The sequence below is a fragment of the Rhinolophus ferrumequinum genome, chromosome 20, assembly GCF_004115265.2.
Source record: "Rhinolophus ferrumequinum isolate MPI-CBG mRhiFer1 chromosome 20, mRhiFer1_v1.p, whole genome shotgun sequence".
In the NCBI taxonomy this organism is placed as follows: Eukaryota; Metazoa; Chordata; class Mammalia; order Chiroptera; family Rhinolophidae; genus Rhinolophus; species Rhinolophus ferrumequinum.
Window position 1 is genome coordinate 1,978,446 of NC_046303.1, and position 14,410 is coordinate 1,992,855.

Consider the following 14,410-nt stretch of genomic DNA (forward strand, 5'->3'; position numbering starts at 1 on the left):
GATATAAAGAACAGCATAGGAAATATAGTCAGTAATATTGTAATAACTGTGTACAGTGTCAGATGGGTAATAAATAGACTTATTGGGGTTATCACTTTGTGAGGTATATAACTGTCTAATCACTGTGTTGTTTTGTGTACCTGAAACTAAAAGAAAAAAAAAAAGCAGTGAGGACACGAAAGGCGGGGAAATGGCGGAGTATTTGCATAAAACTTATGGGCATCCTCCTGTGTACTTTAAGTCATCTCTCATTCCTTATGATACCTAATGCAACGGAAGTGCTACGTAAGTAGTTGGAACACAATACTGTTTAGGGAAAAATGACAAGAAAAACCATCTATCTGTTCATACATATCGTCCTGACTGGATAATACACATCACAACAGTATCAAATTTTAGGGGGGATATTTTCGACCGGGGTTGGTTTAAGTGGCACAATGTGCACCTGTGGATGTGTAAGGCCAGCTGTGTGGACATAAATAAGTAAACCTCTAAGGAAGGGATAGTAATAACAATATCTTTGGGGCCCAACAAAGAAATACAATGTGGATGCAAGCCTAGAATGTGGCTTTGGTGTCACCTGAAAAACTGCACTGAAGAACCCAGGGAGCCTTGGTGTCAGTGTGGCATCAGACCAGCAGTGGCGAGCTGAGCACTCCTAACTTGGAGACAGCACCTCGAAGCGGTGCTCATTAAAGCTCTAGAGGAAGTAAATATTGGCTGGCCAGTTAATTTACTGGAAGAAAGAATGAGGATTGCCAGAATAATGGACCAAACGGAATAAACTGATGTAAAGAATAAAATAACGACTGATTCCTAAGCACGTAAGACCAACTGAACAGGTCTTGCCCACTGTCACATTCTCTGGACTCCTGAGCCACCTCTTCTCTGGCCAGTGTAGCGGCCTGGTGTTAAATCCCTCAACCCTTCATTGAATCCTTAGAGAATCGCTTTCTGGAACATTACAGAAGAGCAAGGGATGGCTGAGATGCAGAAGGCATCGGCAAGCACTAGAACAAGAGTTCTTCTTGGCCCAGGACCTCACAAAACTTTCTGGCTTCCTTAGGTCTGGTGCTGAAAGAAAGGAGTTCCTTTCAGTAGCTGGGTCTAAAACCTAACTCACAGGTTCTTGAGTGAGGGGAGAAGACTGAGTGCCTGGGAGACCCTGGCACAGGGGAGAGAAAAGTCTGCAGGCCTTTGCAGAATTATTGTGCATGACTGAGCCCAAGCTGGCCATGGGGGGACAGGAAATGAAGGCCAAGGCCAGATCAGAAAGACACTTGGTGTTGTGTTGTTTGTAGTTCCTCGGTAATTCATCTGATAAACATTTGTCCTGACCAGGTTACAGGCTAGAGATGCTGGCAATACAGAAGTGACTCAGGGTAATGGGGTTGGGGCATAGAAGGTGAGAGATAACACATGGGCGCTCTGTTAACAAATGCTGAGGAATGCAGACTTGGGGGTGTGGGGGGGGGTGGGGGAGGAGGCTGTGGGAAGCTCCCTGGGCAATTTGATGGTGGGAATTTCCGGGGGAGTGGCTGTGGCCTGTGCCGCCTGCTAGCTAGCACTGCAGAACTTTCTACCTTAGCAGCCTTGCCTGCTCTGGGTACACCCATCAAAAGCCACCTGACCACCAAAGGTGGCTTCTCACTCATTACGTTGAGTTAGTGGTCAACCTTGTGCCTGAACCACAAAAATCCTGCTGCCCTTTTTACTCCCTCTAACCCCCAAATGTACCCTGCTCTGGGTCACAGGCCCAAATAACCCCCACCCACCCCCACCCAGGGGAAGACCAGCAGACGTGGATTCCAGAGGGCTCTGTATGAAGGAACGGCCGCACTGTGCCTGGGAGGGCGGATTTGCAATGTCCTGAGCATCCCGTCCTTCCCAGTGTCCCTTGATCCTTGATTTCTCCTGGTTTAAGCGCCGACCACTGACCGTTTCCTGAATTCCTGTAGCTTTGCTTTCACCTCAGATTTATGGCTCAGTCATAGCCCTTGACCCCTAAGTCCCAGATGTCCGGATGTTCCTGTTTGGGTTCCATGCAGAAGTAGTTTGGGACCTCCTTGTAACGAACGACCCAGATTCTTGAGAAACACTGGCTCGCTCCTCCAGCCGGTATCAGAGGCCAAGAGGCATTGCCGACCGCTGCGTCCAGGGTGAGCCTCCTGGCTTCCCACCCTCAGGTCTGTCGTTCCAAGAGCCTGTGGTAGCTGGGAGAGCCCTGAAATGCCCTGGAGGATTCCCAGGTCCCCTTGGCATACCATGGAAGGTTCCAGAAGCCAACCAGCTTGGGGCCTGGGAGAAAAGACATCCCAGGAAGACAGTTGCCGGACTCCACCAAAGACACATGCACCGCCACTCGTGTCATCAGTCTCCCGGCAAATGCCCTCCCCTCCTTACACTGCTTTCTGCTGGGCTCAGCCCACTTTGGGGGACCCGGGAGCAGAGTATAATAATGCTGGGTCCTGGTTGGGCCACAGCCAGGTCTGGGGCCTGACTCATCAGAAGACCTTGGGCCAGGGAAGCAGACAAAGAAGACACACCCATCTCAGAAGGGTTCCAGGGTGGCTTCCAGACGCCTTTATCAGCCCCAAGGAAAATCTTGCCCAGAGTCCACAGGGCACCCAGCATCTGCCAGCAGCCATCTCCTTGGGACTGTCCAAAAGAAGGAGGAAAACCCTAAACAATGCAAGCACAGCCTGAAGCCCCAGGCCAGTTCCTCCGGGGCACAGCAGTGTGCCAGTGGGATCCGCACACGTGTCCCAGCTGCTGAGGGTTCTCTGAGGCCCTCACATGCAGCTGGCTCCGTTTCATAATCCTTTCTGAAGCATGTTTATTGGTCAGTGTGTATGTCGCCTGCGATGTTAATACAGTGAGTGGCTTTAGATTAAAAATGGATCCCTGGAAACTCCGATCAAGCAACATGCTTTTGCCCCAGATTTTAGAAGAATATCTGAGTCATCCACTCAATGATCTGAGCAGATGCTGCTGACTGTCGACTGAGTGCAGAAGGCCCGAGCCCCTGCGATGCACTGTAATCAGGCAGCCTGCACAGCCGGCCGGCCAGGGAGCAGTAACTCTCCACCCTGGCTGGCATCAGGCTGGCATCAGGCGGGGAGGGCACTGAGCTGCTGCCGCTGCAGCCTGGTGCCCCAATCCAGAGCGGAACTCTAATTAGCAGCTTCCTTAGCAGCTGGGCCTGCTCTGTGTACACCCATCAAAAGCCACCTGAGCACCAAAGGTGGCTTCTCCTGCTCATCAAGTTGAGGTAGTGGTCAGTCAGCCTTCTGCCTGAACCACAGTCCTGCTGACTCTTGATTTCACATGGAAAGAAGGCTTTCACCCCTTCTAACTCCAAAAGATGAAGGTTTTACAGCTACTCCTTTTCATTGCCTCAAATTCAGATTCAGGTTAAAAACGGCTTTCCCAAAGGTGAGAGCTAAGTGAGAGAAGCCCTCATGGATGGGGTCCTGGCAGCCAGAGGTCCCCAGGATACAGTGAGGGAGCCCTGCACTTTCCCTAACAGTGCTGCGACTTGACCTGGAAAGGAGATCCCAGAAGGCTCTTCTTCTGGAAGCTGCTCTGCACCTCTCACCCAGCCAGGCTGGAAGCGCTGGCAGCGCACCGTCTCCATGCCACTTGGAGAGCCAGCTCTCCTCCACATCTCCAGGCAGCTCCGTACGTGTGGAGAAAACGCACAGGGTGCTCGTTCCCTCCGTGCGTCTGCGTCTCAGTCTCCACAGGCCCCCTGCCTCTCGGCCATGTTTTACTCGTCCTGACCTCATTCCGGATTTGCATTTTATTTCAGTCTCTTTCCTACTCTCAAGTCACAATCACCACCTCCGCCGCTCTCAGTTCCAGCAGATGGCCGATCTCAGCCTCCTAAGAGCAGAGCTGTTTCCGGCGCTCTCAACATCTCTTCCACTTCCCTTCCGACTTTTTGCTTTGACTCGCCTCCATCCCAGTGTACCCTGCCTTGCTTTTCCCTCCAAGGCGAACCTGCTTCTTCATTTCCAGCAAATTCCCGTCACTTGGCCATGCGTGTATCATGTGTTCCCCCATTCCTTGGCAAATATAAACCGAGTCCCTCTTATAGGAAAGGGGAGACCGAGGGATGCGGGAGAGAGATTGCAGAGAGTCAGAACGTAGAAGTGCTCCCTGTGGATTTTTAGGAGTTTCTTAGTCTTGCACTTCCATCCCTCCGGGTTTCTGAATGTAAAGAGGGAACCGCTCACAACTGTCTGCTACACTAATCAGGCCTTTGCATTCCAAATCCAACGCAGTTTGGTTTAAATTTTTCAACCGCGGCAAAACAAAGATGTCCCCAGGATGAAAAGCCACAGGGGGTCAATTAGTAAGGAAGAAATTCAAGAAAAGAATGAAGGAAAGAAAGAAAAAAAAAAAGCCCAGATGAAAGTGCAGAGAAAAAAAGCCCAGGGCAGTGGAGAGTGAGTGGCAGGGAAGAATGGCAGCCAGGGCCAGACTGGTGGCCGCCACGGAGGTGGGGACACGGCCGAGCGCGGGAGAGTGACAGGTAGGTTGTGCGGCCAAGGGGAGCAAGTGGGCGGGAGGTCCTCCAAACCCCGGCAGAGCGATCTGTGGGGAAAGAGGGAGCAGGGAGCGCGCTGGGCAGACAGCGGCTGCGGCAGGGGAGGCGGGCGCGCGAGCTCCCACGCGGGCCTCGGGGCCACTCGCCCGCCTGTCGCGCTCCGGGCGTCTCCTGTCCCTCTGAGGCGCCACGGCTGCTTGGCATCCCGGCTGCCCTATCTGGAGCGCTCCCAGTGCCTGCGGGAGGAGAGGAGCTTGGCCAAGCCGAGGCGGCCCCTAGGGCGCTATTCGTTGTGGAGACAGAGACGAGACCCATGGATGAGCGGCGGAGGGCGGCACCCGCACTGACGCGAGTTGGGGCCGCCACTACCCGCCGCCCGCCGCGCGATGAGCAAGCTGGCGGAGACGCCCTAGCCCGGTGAACGCGCAGGGCGGAGCGCGCAGGTGGAGCTGTGCTCTCCGCTGTGCGTCCTGCGCGGGTCCCCGGCCACAGGGAGGATGGGTGCCAGCGCCCTGGGGCCGCACCCGCCGCTGCTGTCCCCACGCCCACCGCGAGCCCAGAGTCCGGCCGGCGCCCTGCGCTCATGTATGTAGGCTGGGCGCCCGCCCTCAGGGGTGAGGGTACCTGTCGGGTGTCTGTGCCCAAGGCAGCGTTCAGCCTCCCTGCTGCTCCGGAGGAGATTCCCCCTCCCCAAGTTTGTAAATATGGGCGATTCTCCCTGGGCTGAGGTGGACCAGGCAGGGGCTGGGAGTGAGCAGAGGGCGTGCAGACCCGAGCCCTACTACCGGAGACCAGGTGAGGAGGGAGGGAGACACCTGAAGCGCGCCAAATTGGGGTGGGGGCGTGGTAGGGCAGGTGGAGAGGCTGGGCCGCCCGCACCCTGTGGTGACGAGGGTTCTCTCAGCCCCTTTGGGCGACAGAAACTTTGGAATCCAGAAAGGCTTCCCGAGACCCGGAGAGTCAGAGGGACTCGCCCCGCCCTGCGCCTTCCAGCGCCAGCCTCCCCCACTACCCAGTTAGCGCCGCCCGGGGCTCTTCTGCTTCGCAGTCACGACCCCCTCCCGGGGAAAGCAATTACGCGACAGAGCTGTGCCTGGGCGAGGGTCTCTCCTAGCCTCCGGAGTCACTGAGCGGCGGGGTGGGCGCGTAGCCCGGGGAGGAACCAAGCCTCCGGAATCCCCGACCCCTCCACCAGGGGTGGTCAGGGGACGTCGTTCAGGGCAGCGGGGCCTGGGGAGGAGGGCGGGGAAGCCGCGCCTGCTCCCGCACTGGAAACATTTAAAAAGTTGTTGGAAATGAATCAGGGGGTCCTAGGAGCTTTGTTTAACCCTTTCTTGTCCTTTTCCCCAAAAGCCCTAAGGCAAGCAACAGAGGGTTTCCCACTAGCTTCCAGCATGGTCTTCAGTCTCCAACTCCACTGCGGAATTCTCCCTTTAGTGCCGTTTGGGAAGTGTGGCCAGAGCCTAGGGAGGGGCACCTTGGGCTCCTGAATTACGTGGCTCTCTCCCAGGTTTTCGGGGAGTGGGGGCTGGTCCAGCTTGCTCGCGGCTTTTCCGCGGCTCCCACCCGCCCTTGGCGGCTACCGCCGCTAACCAGGACTACGTGCGAAACGCTGCGGGGCCGGGCTTTTCTGGGACTTCGCTTCCATGTGTGTTTCCACAATTCGTGATGTGTAAGCAGCCCGGCTGTGCACCGACGCTGGGCTTGCGGCCCCCGCCCGCACGGTCCAGCTCGTTCATCTAGAGCGCTGCGGTAGCCGGGCGGCGCGGGGCCGGGTGGGGGCCTGGGCGCGCGCGGGCCGCCGGGCTCAGCTGTGCTGCCGTTCTCTCCGCAGGGACGGTGGCTCCTGGCTGGCGGCGGCGCGCCCCAGGGCTGTGAATGCAACTCGTCTCTCCGCCGCGCTCCCCGCCCGCCCGCCAGCCGGGACGTGGTAGGGGATGCCCAGCTCCAGTGCGATGGCAGTTGGCGCGCTGTCCAGTTCCCTCCTGGTCACCTGCTGCCTGATGGTGGCTTTGTGCAGTCCGAGCATCCCGCTGGAGAAGCTGGCCCAGGCGCCGGAGCAGCCCGGCCAGGAGAAGCGCGAGCACGCGTCTCGGGATGGCCCGGGGCGGGTGAGCGAGCTCGGGCGCCCCGCGAGGGACGAGAGCGGCAGTGGCCGGGACTGGAAGAGCAAGGGCGGCCGCGGGCTCGCCGGCCGGGAGGCATGGAGCAAACAGAAGCAGGCCTGGGCCACTCAGGGAGAGGGCGCCAAGGCCAGGGACCTGCAGGTCCTGCCCCGCGGGGACACCCCGCAGGGGGAGCCCCTGGCTGCGGCAGCCCAGGACGCGGCTGGGCCGGACCTTGCTCCAGCAACCGAGCCGCCGGAGGAGTACGCGTACCCGGACTATCGCGGCAAGGGCTGCGTGGACGAGAGCGGCTTCGTGTATGCCATCGGAGAGAAGTTCGCGCCGGGCCCGTCGGCCTGCCCCTGTCTGTGCACCGAGGAGGGGCCGCTGTGCGCGCAGCCCGAGTGCCCGCGGCTGCACCCGCGCTGCATCCACGTCGACACCAGCCAGTGCTGCCCTCAGTGCAAGGAGAGGAAGAACTACTGCGAGTTCCGGGGCAAGACCTACCAGACTCTGCAGGAGTTCGTGGTAAGAGGCGAGCGCCCGCGGGCGACTTTGCACCTCCCAGGACGGGGCGAGACCGCTCTGTGCACTTGTGGCCCCGCTTTGGAGATGAGGCGCTCTCTGCTTCCCAGAGGGGAGTGCGCTGTGCAGGCGCCCCTGCGCAAGGCCTCTGCTTTCAGTGCAGAGGTAATCGCTGAAAGCGGGGTGGCCACTCCACGGCGATCCCTTTGGTCTTCGCTTTAAAAGGGTTTCCTTAGAGTGAAGCCCGCGGCGTGGAAGGGACTGGCCGGAACACTAATTAGCTGTCCTTGCAACATTAATTTACTACTCCTCATTTAAAAGTGTCGAGGCTGAAATGCTCAACCTGTTTGCAGACACAGGGTAATTTACCCTGCCATTTGGGATATATTCTTCAGCTAATAGCCAATTAAGGGAGACCATTCACATAAATAAGCCATTTCCTGAGATTATGTGTTGGGGTATCATGCAAATGCGCTAACAATGCAAAGAAAAAGAAAATGCTGGCTTATTTGGGTACCAAAACATGGTGGCCTGCAAAAACAGGAAGCCCAGTCCATGGGTACAAACTTTTATCTTAGATGAATACTAGTAATAATATTAAAAGCACTGACCATCTCCAGAATGCCGACTGTGTGTCAGGCTCCAGGCTGTGTTTTCCACACGTGTTAACTTAGTTAAATCTCATACCATGCTATAAAGCAGATTTATTGTCTATTATCTTCAGTTTTTGGAGAAGAGGAAACTGAGACAGAATATTTAAATAACGTGTTGAAGGCAATGCGACTCTTCAGAAGCAGACTCCGGTGTCAAGCTGAACAGCTCTCCTACGCCGCGCACGCTCCCTGCTCACAGTGTTTGAACCAGAAGCTCAGCCCTTGATGGCGCCTGGGTTAGGGGGTAGTGCTGCCCAGCACGCATGCGCTGGCCCCACGTGCACTCCAAAAGCCCTGCCTCCCACTAGCGGGCCTGGGAAATACCTGCACGGCTGTTTAGCTGTTCCAACCGCCTGTCCCTATACCCCCACCTCAGCCCCAAGGTAGGTTCAACCTATGGCCTACCTGGACATGACCTGTGGACTTGGCATGCCTGAGATTTCCTGGGCAGCAGAGGGCATCCTGGGACCTACAACCCCCAAAGCTGAGCAGAAAAGGCATGTGGGGTTCCCTAGTGCACACAGACTTTGAGATCTGCAGATTCAGGATGTGCCCAGGGTGTAGCTGCAGGTGCTGAGTTTTAGGATTGAATTCCTGAGTGTTGAAGAAGTAGAAAGCCAGGAGAACAGATCTAGGGATGATGTACAAAGTGTGCAGAGAAGATTGGCATGTAGAGTCAGTCTACATGTGCTTCCATTCTGGCTTTGCCACTCACCAGCCCTTGGAGAAACACAGACAGCTTTGGTGAGGAGTTCACTGGAGCCAGGCCTCGGGCCAGGCCACACAACATAAGTAGTCAGGAGCCCTGCCCCCCCAAATGCAGCTGCCTCCTGGGGAGTCCAGCAGAAGCCTCCCAGATGATGTAGGTGCAAGAGGAAAGTGCAGAGGCCATGGCGACCATGGTGGCCCTGGGTGCTGGTGAGGCCCAGGGGACGAGCTCCTTCCTGTTGGCCTAGGACAGGGCTGGGGGCACGGACCCAACCAAACGGTGCTCTTGAGGTTTTGGTTCATAAGAAAATCTGAGTGTTACAAGAGCAAAGATAAGTGGCTGGTCTTCAGTCGGTAACATGTATTGTTGCCCTGTGTGGAATTCCAGTCATCTTACAAGTGCCCCATGAGGTGGGCTGAAAAGCCCAAATACAGGTAGACGGAAGATTCCAGACTTGTGTCTAGTAATTCACTGCTAAGTGCTAGATGCCATGAGGCTGCGTTCTGTATGGGGAGGGGGATCTCTGATTCCTGTTGTCAAACATTGGTCAATAGGAAGAATGTGTGTCAGACTTGGGAGATGGGAGATGACAGCCAAAGGGAAATTGCAAGGGTCGCAATCTTGGGAAGAATTCAAGTACCAATGCGCTCATTTTTAGAGCATTAGGGTGTACCTTTCATCTCCAGGTGACACTTCATTCTTCACTTTTGTCCAGTAGTTACCAGCTGAAAGCGTGCACCCCGTGCCCAGATGTTGCAAAGTTGCCACACGTTTTTAATGATGTGCCTGCTCCTTTAGAGTTCAAGTAAATGACGATTTCATTGTGTGTGTATATATGCCTGTTAATTTTTGTTACTATCAGGAAAATTTCTAGGCATTTCTCTAATTTAGTGTGGCTTTACGTAAGTCATTTAGTGTCCGTATTTTGGTTTGTGGTGTTTCGTTTGGGGTGTTGGAAGGATGAATATAGAAGGGTCCGGGGTCAGCTGTGAGTCCAAGGGGTCTGTAAGTTGCACTAATGGGGAACTGTTTTCCTGCCAAGTGCCAGGGCACAGCCACTGGTCATGTGCCTGCCCTGGGTATCCTGGGCTTCAGAGAGACAAGCAGTAGCCTGCGGTTTGCGTAGCACAAAGTAAATGGAAAATGGAAAAGACAAGCACTTCCTGTCTGAAATGCCTTGTGCTTCTTTCAAGAAAATGTAACTCAAACGGAGGCTGTGGTACAGTCGGGTCAGTTTGGACCCTGTTTCCATTGCAAGGAAGGAGGTGAAAGGGAGGCCCCTGTGGGGACACTTCTGCTGGGAGGCACGCAGGCACTGGAACAGTCTGCCCTCTGCTTCCCGGGGGAGAAATTACTGGCGGAGGCTGGGCGCTCACTGTGGGTCTGGCGTGAGAAGCAGATAGAACCGGAGACCCTGCCCTGTGCCTGGGATGTGCATTTGGCCCGTGAGAGGGGGTGCTTCCTCCCTGTCTTCTGTGTTTCTCTCTCCGGGGGCACATGTCTACCTGCTGTCCTCGCCACCCAAGTTTCTCCTCAGTTCGAGCCTGTGTTTCCCCATCTCTCCATGCTCTTTTCCCCGCTGAAACTCCCTTCCCTTGCAGCCCGGTTGGTCTCAGCCTGATGCCAGCAGACCTCACTCTCAGCTTCAACAAAATACCATTAAGCTGCTAATAATGATTAGATAATATCCTCCTTCCTCCAGGATGTTTGCGATTTAATTTGTATGTCCAAATAAAAACGTAGTTACTGGTAGAATGTTCTCCACTGCTTCTCAAATTGTACCGTGTCCTGGCCTTCAACTTGTACCAGCAGGCATCCAAATTTGAATAAGGAAGCCTGTCTATTGGTCTGTATTTTTCAGAAATGGGAGGTGTTTTGGTGTGCTGTCTGCTTCCTAGGGTGCATTCCTTTGCTGGGGCCATCATAGCAAAGTACCACAGACCAGGCGGCTCAAACAACAGAAATGTGTTCTCTCACATCCTGGAGGCTGGAAGTCTGAGATCCAGGCGTGAGCAAGTCTGCTTCCTCCTGAGGCCTCCCTCCTGGGCGTGTAGACGGCTGTCTGCTCCCCGTGTCCTCACGTGGCCATCCCTCTGTGCACGTCTGTGTCCTCATCTCCTCTTCTTAGAAGGACACCTGTCATGTTGTATTGGGGCCCGTCCATATGACCTCATTTTAACTTAGGCACTTCTGTAAAGACGCTTTCTCTAAATACAGTCACATTCTGAGGTACTGGGGGTTAGGGATTCAACCCCATCTGAATTTGGGAGGGGTGGACACCGGCCGGCCTGTAACACAGAATGTCAGTGGCCGTGACTGGCCTCGTAGGTGAGGGCCCAGAAGTGTGTGTGGGGGAGGAGCTGAAGCAGGTATGACTGGAAGGAAGAATCCATAAAGTGATCACTGCTAAACCACTGCCTGACAAACATAGCTCCACAGCCCATGTAAAGCGACACTTCAGGAGCGCTCTGCTGATGTCACCGGGTCCTCATAGCGTGCATATCACACAGCTGGCTGCGACAGGCTCTAGTGAGCAGCTTGACATGGACCCCCGGTGACTACCAAGCAGCCCAGCAGCACATCAAATTTGAAATTCATTAATAAGAAACGATTCCATTTTGAGCAACCAGAGTTGTTCCCCTCGTGGGTATCCTGCTGCCCTGGGCTCTGCTAGCTTGTTTCAGTGTTTTAGAGAACCTAGTGGAATTTGTGCGACTCCCTGAGATAAGGCCGTGCAGGAGAACTAATACTTCACATCGCTTTGCTTTCCGTAGGGAGGATATCCGTCTGGTGAGTCCACACCGGTTAGCATAGCTGATCGGGAGCTCCGATTGGCAACTGTGTGAGTCTTTGAAGGAAAAGAGAAAATGAATTATTAATAAGTGCTGCTTGCCAGACTGTCTTTCAAAGCTCGAGGACTGTTGACCTAGAGATAATGGAAAGCGGGGTTGCTGGTGAGATACTTTGGGACCACTGAGGCAACCAGACCCTCCCCTGTGGCTTCAGGGTCTGACTTGTGACTAAACCTGTTGCAAAATCTCTATTCTAGAAGTTTATTAATGAAAAACACAACTTACATGAAATTTGGAATCAAAGGCTCCATCTAAATAGATTTCTATTGCAATTATGAGAAAGTGCCAATAAAGAGGAAGACACAGTTCTTCACATTTTCAATTTAATGGTATCTATATCCTACTGGCTGATGTTACTTAACATAAAACAATGCTATTGTTAGTTCCCTTCTCAAAGGAAAATGAACCCAGCTGTGAGAAGTTTCTGTTCTTCTCCCTAAGCCACTCTAACGTGTGCGCCGGTGGTGCTGCCTCTGCATTTGTTTTGGTTCCGAGTCAGATTTTGTAAGTTCCAGACTTCTCAGTGTGTCCTCTTGTCTAAAGCCATTTAAACAGGAGCAACTAACCAAAAAAGGGGAATCCATGAGGTTTCTCTGGACCTTTCAAATGTGTTTCTGCCTCAGATTGGGGAGGCATAGCTTGGACTGTCAAGCCCCACGCCAATTTGATTTGTGAATATGGCGAGATAAACACCATAAAAATCTGATTTTGTTACAATGTGAAGGCAGGAATCAATACTTATCAGTACCCGTATGTTTTATACATTTGGGAGGGGGTGATTTACACCACAAGCTGATGAATTGGTGGCATTTTCTTTATTTTAAAGGAGAGAAAACTGAGGTTCAAAACAGTTAAGTAATTGGAGCAAAGCCATTGAGTTAGTAAGTGGAGGAGCCAGGTTGTGAGTCCACGTCTGCTGGGATCTGAACATTGTATACCTCCACCTGCCACCCTGTCTTTATGATGGTACAGTGACGAAGTGGCATTCTGTGTGTGGCCAAGAGAAACAGGTACTTGGGGAAGGGAAAACTCATCCAGGCTTGGAGCACCTGACCCACGTGTGTGCCCAGTAAATGCTGGATCAATTTGGTTAACTGTTTATTTATGTGGATTTATGTTACGTTTGACTCAAGCTGTCTAGGACAAAGTAAGTATGTGTCCTTCAAAGTCTGAAAGCTTGAGTTGTAATGAGATCAGAACCATTTAGTTGCAGGGGCTCCCTGAGCACGAGGGGTCGGTCTTCGGGGGCAGAGAACAGAACACTAGGTCTCCGGAGGGGCCAGGACGTTGGACAGTAGCAGCCCACAGCACAGCTTGATGGCCCCAGAGCCGACTCCAGCCCAAGGAGGTGTTCTGCTTAGCTCCTAGCATGTGACATTTGTTTGACTAGTGCAATTTAAGTGAGAGGCTCATATAAATATCCAGATTGCCAATCTGTTGTGGAGAATGAGACGATCCCCAGGCAGCAGCCATCTGCCAGGTTCGGAGTGGGCGTCCCTTTAGAAGGGCGTTTACTCTCCAGCTGACCACACCCCCACTTGGCACGATATACCTGTGCTCTTTTAGCCACATGGCTTTGTCATGCCTCTCTTTTCATAGAGAAATTTCACCCTAGGAAACCGATGCCTGACTCAAAAATCATACAACCAGCTGGTGTCAGGAGGCCTCGGAACTCAGGCCCCACGCTGCTCAGCACCGCCCCCCTCCTTTGGGTGGACAGTCACTCAGCTTCAAGGACAGAGGCCCTGTGTCTAAAGACATGGTGGGTGTGAGCCCTGTTCTATTTCATCCTTGTGCCGTGAGCAATTCTCAGAGCTTCCTTATTTTCCAGTGGTAAAAAGTGGAGAGTATCCGCTTATCTCTCACATTATAGAAGTAAAAGAGATATATATGGGAGCAGTCTGAACCTACAAAGCTCTGAACAAACAGGGGAGAAGCCCACTGCTGAGTTACTGTGGATTTGCAGGTGTGGTCTGTTGCGTGTGCATCTTAGGGGAGGTGACTGCCCCCAGCATGGGTTTTGGTCTCTAGGATGACTGCCTGTGGAGGCTGCTGCCGTCATTAGTGGGTGACTCTATAAATATTTTCCTATAAATATTTCCTTGTCAGATGATATCTCAAAATCTGATAAGTTCCAAATAAAAAATCATTCTTGTATTTATTTATGCAAAAAAAATTGAATATCTAGATGCCATGCACTGGATTGGCTACTGGAGGTACAGTGACAAACTCCTGGGTCCTCTCAGTAAACGGGCAGTGACCTGTCGTGTGTTAGGTGTGCAGGAGCATCAAGAGGGGCTCTGTGGGGGACACAGGTAGAAGCCACTCATCGAGGCTCTGTTGTTCGCAATGGTTTGATTGTAAATGACAGGAACCCTGGAGCCGACTTCTAGGGTGAAGACAAGAGTTTGTCTCAAATGGAACGATTTTGAGCTGGAGGAAAGGACATGGTTTTCCACTCCAGCCGATGTCCGCTGTAGCAATCCTTCATGGTCCGGTTCTGACCACGTAGCTGGAAACCCTTGCTGCTTATCTGTTCCCAGCCTGACATCCTGCCAGCTGGATTTTACTTGGCCATTCTATTTCTGTCGGGCACTGGGGTGCAGCCAGGACACAGAGTGCCTTTGAATCTGTGGGGAAGGATGACGTCAGATGTCTGCCTGTGGCCCTGTGGGTTCTCTCGGAAGCCCCAGGGCAGTGGAAAAACAGAGGGATGGAAAATCCAGATACCGTGTGGCTCTGCACATGTCCACTCATGGCAAGAATGATTTTGCTTTAAATATGATGACCACCCCTTGGCTGGGATATAGAAGACTGATAGCCTGAAAACCCATGTGTACAAAACTCATGAAATCTTGGCTATCACATACAACACATCTTAAAAGCACAGCTGAAATGGCACAAAAGAAAGAAAAATTCATCCCTAAAGGTGGAGGCCAGAATCCAGAGAAGAACATCAGCCTTGCAGTGGCAACTACTGAAGCCTGGGGCCCGACCCTCGTGCTCAGGGCCAG

General features: G+C 53.4%; 1 protein-coding gene across 3 annotated transcripts in view; it reads left to right on the forward strand.

Annotated features, from left to right (window-relative positions):
• The first annotated feature begins 4,488 nt into the window (after positions 1-4,488).
• The window catches only part of VWC2 (von Willebrand factor C domain containing 2), a 62,226-nt gene continuing 52,304 nt past the window's right edge, over positions 4,489-14,410 (forward strand). Inside the window, exons 1-2 of one of the 3 annotated variants that reach the window (XM_033088059.1) lie at positions 4,489-4,537; positions 6,387-7,185. In XM_033088059.1, the coding sequence (XP_032943950.1) occupies positions 6,490-7,185 (696 nt within the window). In that variant the 5' untranslated portion in view covers positions 4,489-4,537; positions 6,387-6,489. The other 2 variants (XM_033088057.1, XM_033088058.1) reach the window with 2 other exon arrangements.